This window comes from Cnephaeus nilssonii (genome assembly GCF_951640355.1).
Source record: "Cnephaeus nilssonii genome assembly, chromosome: 9".
Taxonomy (NCBI): Eukaryota; Metazoa; Chordata; class Mammalia; order Chiroptera; family Vespertilionidae; genus Cnephaeus; species Cnephaeus nilssonii.
This window is the reverse complement of record NC_137080.1, coordinates 84,939,326-84,948,711: the sequence shown is the minus strand read 5'-3', so window position 1 is coordinate 84,948,711 and position 9,386 is coordinate 84,939,326. Positions and strand designations below refer to the sequence as shown.

Below are 9,386 nucleotides of genomic sequence, written 5' to 3'. Positions count from 1 at the left end.
GCCAGACCCGGGTTCCAGGGGCACAGGCAGTGCAGCTTGGGGCTGTGTACATAGGGTGCTTTATTCTCCAGAGTGATACATGCTATGGTGGGTTGGGCTTGGGCCGATGTCCCCATATGTACAGACTGAATAAAGTGGGTCTCTGAGAAGAAGTTTGATTTGCCTTGATGTGGAAGGGAGATGGGCGTTACAACCAGGGATGTGTTCAGTCCTGTGCTGGTTCCAGTGGAATGCAGGGAGATAAGGCAGCTCTCAAGGTGGTCACTTCCAGGCAGGGGATGCCTGCCTGGCTTGGAGAGCCTTCTGTACCACATCTTCCCACTGGGCATCTGATATCTCCCGAGCCCAGGCAGGAACCCCTGGTGCAGGCAAGCTTACTCCAGCCATTGTCCTTTTCACCAGCTCTACATGTTCTGAAATCACAGGCAGAGACCAATTAGAGGATAGAAAAGATGGGACCAACTTCCCTGCCCATTCCTTGAATTAACCCAGAACCACTGGGTTAGTAAAGTCACCAAATCTGTCTGTTATTTCTAGGCTAGCCTGCCCATTCCCCAAGTCTAACAGAATAGCATTTCACCTGGATTCTTTTTTAAAAACAAATTTTTTTTATTGATTTCAGAGAGGGAGAGAGAGAGAAACCTCAATGGTGAGAATCATTGATCGGCTGCCTACTGCACGCTCCCTACTGGGGATTGAGCCCACAACCCAGGCATGTGCCCTTGACCAGAATCAAACCCAGGACCCTTCAGTCCGCAGGCTGATGCTCTATCCACTGAGCAAAACCAGCTGGGGCTCACCTGGATTCTGAAGTCTGCAAAATATTAGATTACAAACTGTCATTTTAGGAACAGGGTATTGCTCTGTGACCTCTATTGGCTCTGGCCAGTTCCTTTCCTCCATAATGAAAAGAATGATTTTTTACCTGGGTCCATGGGAATAGAGCTGTGGTTGCTCAATGCTGTAGCTCCCTCCTCATCTTCATCCTCGCTCTCTAATGGTGGGTCTGGCAAGTGAAGCCCCAGGGCCTGAACAGCCAGAGAAGACAGTTCAGGGACAGCTCTTCAAGGATCCCAACTTCACCTCCAGGAATAATGCCTCCTCCATCTTACCTGGATCCGGTCCTGGATATCCGCCACTACATCTTCTCCATCCCCCACTGGTGCCAGCTCCACCTCCTCTGGTTCAGGATCTTGGTTCAGGGGCTGGTAGGAGTAGCCAGCTGGGCCTGCCCCGGTTTCCTCCTGCTCTTCCTCAGGCTCCTCACTGCTCCAATCCCCAGTGCCTTCTGTGGGGCCCTGGTGCGGCCCTAACTCCTCAGTCTGATTAGGAAAGATACGCTCTGGGCCCATGTTGTCTCCCCCTAGAACTACTGCTGCCATCCGGGCAAGGGCTGCAAGAACAGGGAGGCATGAGAGGGATCTGATTAAATTAGCTGTGCATTCAGCCACTCATCCAGCTCCTTGTGGTCTCCTTCTGTGTCCACAAAACATTTAAACGCCCAACCTTCTGCACCCCGACCCACCTTAGCATCTCCTGAGCCCTTCACCTTTTAAGTCGGGCTCTTACCTCGAGCCGAGGCCCCCCCGCCTTGCTCGGCCATTTCTTAAATATTTAACAGCAGAACCAGAGGCTAAGCCATCTCTCAAAACACACCCCTTCCAGAACCCCGCCTTCCCGCCCCCACTCCTGACTTGGGAACTTCGGATGGGCAAACCAGCTCCCAAAGGCAAGGCGTACCCGTCCCCTTCTCCCCTCTCAATGGGGTTCCCCTCTGTACCACCTGACAAACGCCCTTCAGGCCCCAGGGGCTCCCCTCCAATGGCCCCAGCTGCGGCGTTTCCCACCCACACCCACCCCCACCCCACCGATGGTCGGCGCCGGTGTCTCCGCGCGCCTCACCCGCTCAGAGCCCGCGGCCGAACCCGCACCTTCACTTCCGCCGGGGCAGGACGTGCGGGGCGTCTAGTCCTCCAGCCCCGCCCAGTGCTCATGATGGACGCGAAAGGGGACAACGACTCCGCCCCCTGCCCCGCCTCCCTCATCCCCGGCTCAAACAAAGAACTACATTACCCAGTGACCCCCACGGTTTTTGGCACACCCGCACATGCGTAGAATCTCCTTGAGCGCCGTCCACTGCTCAGCACCTCGCGTGCCTCTCGAAACTGATGGACTACAAGTCCCGGTAGGCTTCGGAACTTAGCTCGGACTGCACGTGCGCACACCGCTGCCCGCCGGAAGAATCGAGCCTGGCTGTGTTTATCTCGTTGGAGACCGAGTCGTCGGTTGGCGCTCAACGGGTTCCAGGCTGCCCGCGGCCCCGCCCCGGCCCGGCCTGACAAGGTAGCCCGGGGTGGGTTGATGTTACAAGGAAACTGGTGGTGCTGGGGGCGTCCTTGTCTGGAGCTGGAGCCGTGAGGGAGAGGCCTGAGGGTGCTGAGGTGGGGGTGGGGAGGGGACTAAGGGGATGATGGGAAAGGAGCGTGTTAATGGGGAAGGGTCGCGGAGGAATGGTGAGGTAACAGGTGAGAGAGGCTTGGTGGCTGGAGGAGGCACTGAGGGACCTGGAAGGAAGACTGGTTATGAAGAGAACGGGGGAGCTAAGGATAATGGAGGGGGGGGGGGGGCGGGCCGGCGCTGTGGGGGAGGGGAGGTTGGGATGACTGCAAGAATCCAGAGATAGCGTCACATACAGGGAGGAATATCTCTGGCCAAAGGGGACAATGATTGTTAGCGTTTTTCCCTCAGTGGAAGAGGGAAAATGGAGAACTTTTGGGTGGAGCTTGGGGTGGTGGGAAAAGGAAAAAGGAGAAAACTGCAAAACTCTCAGATTAAAAAAAATGGGGGGGGGGGGGGTGATAATTGCAAGAGACCAGAGAGGGGGTAGGCACATGAAGGGAATTGAAGAAGTTGAGAATGCGGCCTTGATGGAGTGTGGGGGAAACTCCAAGATAACACAGCCCCTGAGACTTTGGGGGCTTGTTTTCCATGAGCTTGAGTTGTCCTTACGGAAGAGAAGCTAAGATTCTCTCTCCACCTCTGGATGGAATTGCTTCTCTCTACTCCTGTGAGTTCTTTACGGTGATGGAGTTGCAGGGAGTAGAAGCTATGAGGGAAGACAAAGGACTCCCATTCTTAAGCCCTTCAGCCTCCCTATCTATCCCCTTACAAGCCCAGATCCCAGGTATTTTGGATTGAGGACAAGAGTAATCAAGTGAGACCAGTTTCCTGCTGGGGCTCTGTCAGGTTTGGCATGGTGGCTATTTAAAGCCTGGGGTGGGGGTTGAGGGAGGTGGTTAGGGACTTGCAAGCCAGCTGAAAGCCATGCCTTTTTTTTCTCAAGGAGCCTCCCTTGAGCTCTCTCTGTGCCTGAAGTTCTGCCTTGAACAGGGAGAAGATGATCCACCCAGACCCAGCAGGTGCCTGCCAGCAAAGGCAGTGCCAGTCACTGGAGGCTCTGCCTGACACGGGCTTCAAATGTACCCATTATCACTAGGCTGGCAGGTTGTCTTAAAGAGATCAGCCCTCGAACCTGGGTCTTTTTCATGCCCTGCCCAAGGGCATTTTGCTTCCCTTCTCGTTTCCAGTGCACACTCCCACCGTCACCCCCCTTTCGGGACCCTTGGGGGAGGACAGCTGCTGGGAACAGCTTGTCTCTGGCACCGTAGTAGGGTTGGGGAAGTGGCAGGAGGAGGAAACCCTTCCTCCCCACCCCCACTCCCTCAATCTACAGCAGACACATACCTTTCTGATTAAGTTCCTAGTTTTGGCAGCACACCAGGCCCAGCTGTTAAAGGAACTCCTCATGCCTGTGAAGGGCCCTTGGTGACCCCAATGACGACAGCTCGGTTTGACAAGAGCTTCCTATGAGGGGTTAACCATCCATGGTAATATGGAGGTCCCTGTCCTGGACCCCACCCCATCTTGGATAGGGGAACTAATCTACTCTAAAAGCTTTTCTGCTTGGAAGTCCCCATGCCAGCTTTCAATGGACTGTCTGGGGCTGGCTGAGCTATTAATAGCTCTGAGTATTTTGAGATCCCTCTCCCCATCTTAAAGAGCACAGAGATTCTTAGAGAGGTGGCAGTAAGCAGAGCAGAGCCAGAGGTACCAGGGAACCCAGCAGCCTGGGAAGGGGGCTTGGAGCTTGTGCCAGGCCACGGGGAGGGCAGAGCCTCCATGAGTCGGGGATGATCATGCTGAGCCCTTTTTTTTTTAAATATATTTTATTGATTTTATTACAGAGGAAGAGAGAGGGATAGAGAGTTAGAAACATCGATGATAGAGAAACATCGATCAGCTGCCTCTTGCACACCCCCTACTGGGGATGTGCCCGCAACCAAGGTACATGCCCTTGACCGGAATCGAACCTGGGACCTTTCAGTCCGCAGGCCGACGCTCTATCCACTGAGCCAAACCGGTTCCGGCTGCTGAGCCCTTGATCAGCAGTTCTGAGCTGGCAGTCAGGTTGGAGTGGCCCCACCCTTTGCTTTTGGAGAACTCGGGGCCAGGGCTAGCTCCTTGACCTCAGCAGCTCCTCTGGGGCAGGGCCAGCCACCTGAGCTGTGGAGGGGTGGTGTGGGAGGAGCACCCGGGTGACACTGGGAGGCAAGTGCTGGTCCTGGGCAGAGTCCTGGTGAGCCAGGCAAAGGCCTGTGTGGCCCTAATTTGTGTGCAGGTAGCAGAGGCAGCAGGCCGTGCCGGGGGGGCATGTTGCTGTAACCAGTGGCCCAGGGGATGTTACGGTGGACAGTGCACCTGGAGGGCGGGCCCCGCAGGGTGAACCATGCTGCAGTGGCTGTTGGGCACCGGGTATTCTCCTTCGGGGGTTACTGCTCTGGTGAAGACTACGAAACGCTGCGTCAGATTGATGTGCACATTTTCAATGCAGGTAAGCTAATACCGGGAACATCCCTGGGTGCCCATTGGGGAGGGAAACAGGTGGTTGAATGAGTTTTGGTGGTGGTCGCTGTGGCCAAAGGGGATGAAGGAATGAAGATCTGGTTTGGGAAAAGGTGGACAGCCTGGAAGGAGGGTTCCAGGGTTGAGCTGAGCTGTGCCCACAGTGTCCTTGCGCTGGACAAAGCTGCCCCCGGTGAGACCCACCATCCGCGGGCAGCCTCCTGTGGTACCATACATGCGGTATGGACACTCAACCGTCCTCATCGATGATACGGTCTTCCTTTGGGGCGGGCGGAATGACACGGAAGGAGCCTGCAATGTGCTCTACGCCTTTGACGTCAGTGAGTATGGGGCTCTGTTCTTCCAAATGGTACCTCACGGGCTGGGAAGATGTCGGCTGGGTTGGGAATAGGGCAACTCAGGAGGGTCAGAGTTGCTTAATTGGTCCAACCTCTCATCTCCTTCAGATACTCACAAGTGGTCCACGCCCCGAGTGTTAGGAACAATTCCTGGGGCCCGGGACGGACATTCGGCTTGTGTCTTGGGCAAGACCATGTACATTTTTGGGGGCTACGAGCAACTGGTAGGTCTGGAAAGCAAGTAGAGGTTTGGGGTGGGAATGAGATAGAGGAGGGGAATTGAGGGTGGTTTGTATGGGAGGCTTTGGCTTGTTTTGCAGGGTTTTTGGTTGTTGTTGTTGTTGTTGTTAATCCTCACCTGAGGATATTTTCCATTGATTTTTAGAGAGAGTGGAAGGGAGGTGAGGGAGACCGGGAGAAACATTGATGTGTGAGACACATCGATTAGTTGCCTCTGGCATGTGCCTCAACCAGGGCTTGGGGTCAAGCCTGCAACTGAGGTATGTGCCCTTGACTGAAATTGAACCCAGGACCCTTTAGTCTGCAGGCCAAAGCTCTATCCACTGAGCCAAACCAGCTGGGGCTGTTTTGCAGGATTTTGAGAGGAGGGATGGAGGTCAGAGACTACTGACCCAATCTTATATTCCTTCCTTCATTTCCTTTCTCTTCCCATTCAGGCGGACTGCTTTTCCAATGACATTCACAAGCTGGATACCAGCACCATGACATGGACCCTTATCTGTACAAAGGTCTGCCCTTTCTTCTTTCTCCCAGACCCCCACCCTCAATTGAAGAAACCATAGGAAGTTCAATAGTGAGAGCAGATCCTTTCCCAGCCTTCTTGCTCACCCTTATCTCTCTTGTTCACCCTCCTGCCCAGGGCAATCCTGCACGCTGGAGGGACTTCCACTCAGCCACAATGCTGGGCAGTCACATGTATGTCTTTGGGGGTCGCGCTGACCGATTTGGGCCGTTCCATTCCAACAATGAGATTTACTGCAACCGCATCCGAGTCTTTGACACCAGGACTGAGGCCTGGCTGGACTGTCCAGCCACTCCGGTGCTGCCCGAGGGGCGCCGGAGCCACTCAGCATGTGAGTGTCTGTTATGTCCCTGCAGAGTCCTCCTTCCCACCCATTGTCTTCACACTCTTGACATTCCTCTCTCCTTCCAGTTGGCTACAATGGGGAGCTGTACATTTTTGGTGGCTATAATGCAAGGCTGAACCGGCACTTCCATGACCTGTGGAAATTTAACCCTGGTAAAGAACACTGCCTCTAAGGGAGAAGCAAGGAACACGTGAGAGGGGAGGGAAAGAAAGAAAGAATCCTGAGTAGGTGAGAGGTTGAGGTTGGAGAGGATATCTGGCCTGGGCAGGTATTGAATCTCCATGTAAACTTCTCTTTAGTGTCCTTTACCTGGAAAAAGATTGAACCGAAGGGAAAGGGGCCATGTCCACGCCGGCGCCAGTGCTGCTGTATTGTTGGTGACAAAATTGTCCTCTTTGGGGGTACCAGGTTAGTAGGAGAGAGGGGAGGGTGCAGGGAAGGCCCTAAGTCTGTGACTAAACTGGGAGGCATTTGAGCAAGAAGGGTCTCATGAGCATTCTTTCCTCCTTCCTTTCTCTCTCTTTTGATCTCTACAGTCCATCTCCTGAGGAAGGCCTGGGAGATGAGTTTGACCTCATAGATCATTCTGACTTACACATTTTGGACTTTAGTAAGTATACTTATTCCCAAAGTGCTCCTGCCATCAGGGTCCCTGTCTCTGGGTGGTGACATCCAGGACCGAATCTTTTCCTTGGCTTTGACTATGTCCCTGTCTCCCATTCTTCCTCTAAAGGCCCTAGTCTGAAGACTCTGTGCAAACTGGCTGTAATTCAGTATAACCTGGACCAGTCCTGTTTGCCCCATGACATCAGGTATAGTGAGTGGTTGGAAAGGAGGGATTGATTGAGAGTCAGTGGCAGCACAAGCATGACCTCATATGGAAGAGATAGAATTCTTGTGGAGAGTGAGATGGAAGGAGATATAGACTGTCCACTGGGTGTAAATTACATGAAAAAAAAATTGTTTTTCAAACAAAGCTCAGGAGCATCACTTCCTGAGATCTGAGCCTATACCGGTTGTTTCGTTAACATTCTGAAAAAGTTTATTAAATCTTAGAACCTACCTGCAAAGTAAAGACAAGTTTAGGAGCCTCTGAATCACCTTAGTTCTGGAATTAAGGAAGGTTCTTCCTAGCTCCTTCCCTTTTAATTTCACTCTTAGGTCTAAATCAGGTACCAAAAGTACTTTGTATATAATTATGCCCTTTTGGGTCATTCTGCGTCACATCCTTTTCCTTGTGTCAGTTCAGTTTAACTCTTACTTGCTGAGGGTCTATGTGATCAGTCTTCAGTGACATGGTGTGTACAAGGCTGACCTAGTGGCTCATAGGTTGGCCTAGTATTGACATATATGCAAATACCTGTTGTGGCAGAATGCATGGGAGCACGATCAGCCAGTACTCTGAGGGAGGAAAGTTTAACCTTTATTTCGCAGATCTGCTAGTCCAGGGGAATTCTGGATCCAAAGCCTGAACTGAACGTGGGGAGGCTCTGACCTATGTATCTCCTCCTGTGGTGGGCTCCTGAGGGTCCCTGCAGCTCCGCCCAAGTCAGCTGTAGCAGGGCCCTGGGGTTAGGTTCTGCAGCTCCGCCCAAGTCAGTCCGAGTGGGGAAGTAAGACTACAGTTTTAACCAGATACCCAACTAGGTTGCAAGCCCCCCCCCCCCCCCCATTTTCCTTTTCATACCTAAATCAAGTAGACTATAGGGAGGGTCTTGGTAAATCTTTAATAATGACAGAATGGTCAAAAAGAGGGATTTAATTTTAATACAATGGGATGGGTGGGGAAGACCTGGGGTGGGAGGGTAGGAGAGCCAAATCAGACTTCTTTCTGAAAGGGATAATAGTTGAGAGCAAAAATGGGCATTCCTGAAATGGGATAGGAGGAGCTGCCTGGTTGGATCTGAGCAGAGGAAAGCTAGGCTGGGAAATTTACTGAGATGTATACACCCATGCTTTTCTCCAGGTGTTGGGCAAAAGAACATGTAAACATAAACAGGAAGTCCACATGAGCTTGCAGGTGGAGTTGTGGGTGGTGTTGAATTTGGTGGTGGGCGGGGTCTGATGTTAAATCTAGTAGAGCTGTAAGGAAGAGGTGGCTGTGGGTAGTTAAGGTTTAAGGAAGTTGAAGGCACTGATGTATTCCTAGTTTTGATAGCAATTCTGGGCTTGGGGGTGGAGGCTCCTCTTCCTGTCCTTTACACCTGTCACTGCTGGCCTTCCAGGTGGGAGCTGAATGCCATGACCACCAACAGCAATATCAGTCGCCCCATCGTCTCCTCCCATGGGTAGAAGGAAGTTTTTGCCACCATCCCTCCTGAGCCTGCTGTTGTCTTCACTGCCCCTGCCTGTCTCTCACCCGCCTGCCCCTTTGGACCCTGGTATACCTCCACATGGAGTTGTTGGACTAGAGGTGTTTTCTGTGCTGTGAATCAGTGGGGAGCTGTGGGGGGAGGGCTAGGTTCCCCCCCCCTTGGGCCGAGGGCCCCTTCCCTTGGTGCTCTGTCCCATCCACCTTCTTCCAACTGCTCCTGGACTCTGCTCTGTCCCAGGCCAGCGGGGCTCTGAGAAGTGAAGGGAATGGGGAGAAGGGAGAAGCAAGCAGTGTCTGGTCCTCGGAAGCTTCCCTCCGCTCTATTTTCACCTCGCCCCTGCTTGAGCCATGAGCATTGAATGGGAGCTGAGAGAAGTTGCAGCTGTTGCCATGAAACCTCCTTCGCCCTGACCCGGGGAAGGCGAGGACCAGCAGATAATCCTACCCCTTCCTTGAGCTGTTGCTGTAACCCTGATGCTCACAGCCAGCTCAGATTTTATAAAAATGAATTAAAGACCTCTAAACGAATGATCTGTCTTTGTGGAATAAATGGGATGGCAGGAGCTTGCCCAGGGGGCACTCCCAGGTCAAATGCCACGTGGCCTGGCCCACCTTCTCGTCGGCGCGGAGTCCAGGGCCAGGTGACAAAGTGGCCACGTTACCTGGAGTGAGCGCCCCTGCCCGGCAGCGGGCACTGGGCGT

General features: G+C 53.2%; 2 protein-coding genes across 3 annotated transcripts; one reads left to right on the top strand and one right to left on the bottom strand.

Moving 5' to 3' along the window:
• Positions 1 to 41: 41 nt before the first annotated feature.
• MEA1 (male-enhanced antigen 1) lies at positions 42 to 2,009 on the bottom strand. 2 transcript variants are annotated; one of them, XM_079780622.1, is made up of 4 exons: positions 1,932 to 2,009; positions 1,113 to 1,393; positions 926 to 1,028; positions 42 to 413 (listed from the first exon to the last, which is right to left on the bottom strand). In XM_079780622.1, the coding sequence occupies exons 2-4, from the start codon at positions 1,380 to 1,382 to the stop codon at positions 262 to 264; spliced, it is 525 nt and encodes a 174-aa protein (XP_079636748.1). In that variant the 5' UTR covers positions 1,383 to 1,393; positions 1,932 to 2,009; the 3' UTR covers positions 42 to 261. The 2 variants fall into 2 exon arrangements, with proteins under 2 accessions (XP_079636748.1, XP_079636747.1); XM_079780621.1 differs by having other exon boundaries at positions 1,903 to 1,994.
• A 194-nt stretch (positions 2,010 to 2,203) lies between these two features.
• Positions 2,204 to 9,213, top strand: KLHDC3 (kelch domain containing 3). The gene is made up of 11 exons (XM_079780863.1): positions 2,204 to 2,343; positions 4,679 to 4,891; positions 5,067 to 5,243; positions 5,370 to 5,485; positions 5,939 to 6,010; positions 6,142 to 6,355; positions 6,436 to 6,522; positions 6,670 to 6,778; positions 6,907 to 6,980; positions 7,104 to 7,182; positions 8,596 to 9,213. The coding sequence occupies exons 2-11, from the start codon at positions 4,738 to 4,740 to the stop codon at positions 8,660 to 8,662; spliced, it is 1,149 nt and encodes a 382-aa protein (XP_079636989.1). The 5' UTR covers positions 2,204 to 2,343; positions 4,679 to 4,737; the 3' UTR covers positions 8,663 to 9,213.
• The last annotated feature ends 173 nt before the right edge of the window (positions 9,214 to 9,386 follow it).

What these genes read in the sequence shown, in the direction of transcription:
- MEA1 (XM_079780622.1), bottom strand. Translation starts at nt 1,382, where the DNA reads ATGGCAGCAGTAGTTCTAGGGGGAGACAACATGGGCCCAGAGCGTATC. An exon ending in ATATCCAGGACCGGATCCAG is followed by an intron (nt 1,029 to 1,112) that starts GTAAGATGGAGG and finishes CTGGCTGTTCAG; the next exon opens with GCCCTGGGGCTTCACTTGCC. An exon ending in CTCTATTCCCATGGACCCAG is followed by an intron (nt 414 to 925) that starts GTAAAAAATCAT and finishes CTGTGATTTCAG; the next exon opens with AACATGTAGAGCTGGTGAAA.
- KLHDC3 (XM_079780863.1), top strand. Translation starts at nt 4,738, where the DNA reads ATGTTACGGTGGACAGTGCACCTGGAGGGCGGGCCCCGCAGGGTGAAC. An exon ending in TTGGGGGCTACGAGCAACTG is followed by an intron (nt 5,486 to 5,938) that starts GTAGGTCTGGAA and finishes CTTCCCATTCAG; the next exon opens with GCGGACTGCTTTTCCAATGA. An exon ending in CTTACACATTTTGGACTTTA is followed by an intron (nt 6,981 to 7,103) that starts GTAAGTATACTT and finishes CTTCCTCTAAAG; the next exon opens with GCCCTAGTCTGAAGACTCTG.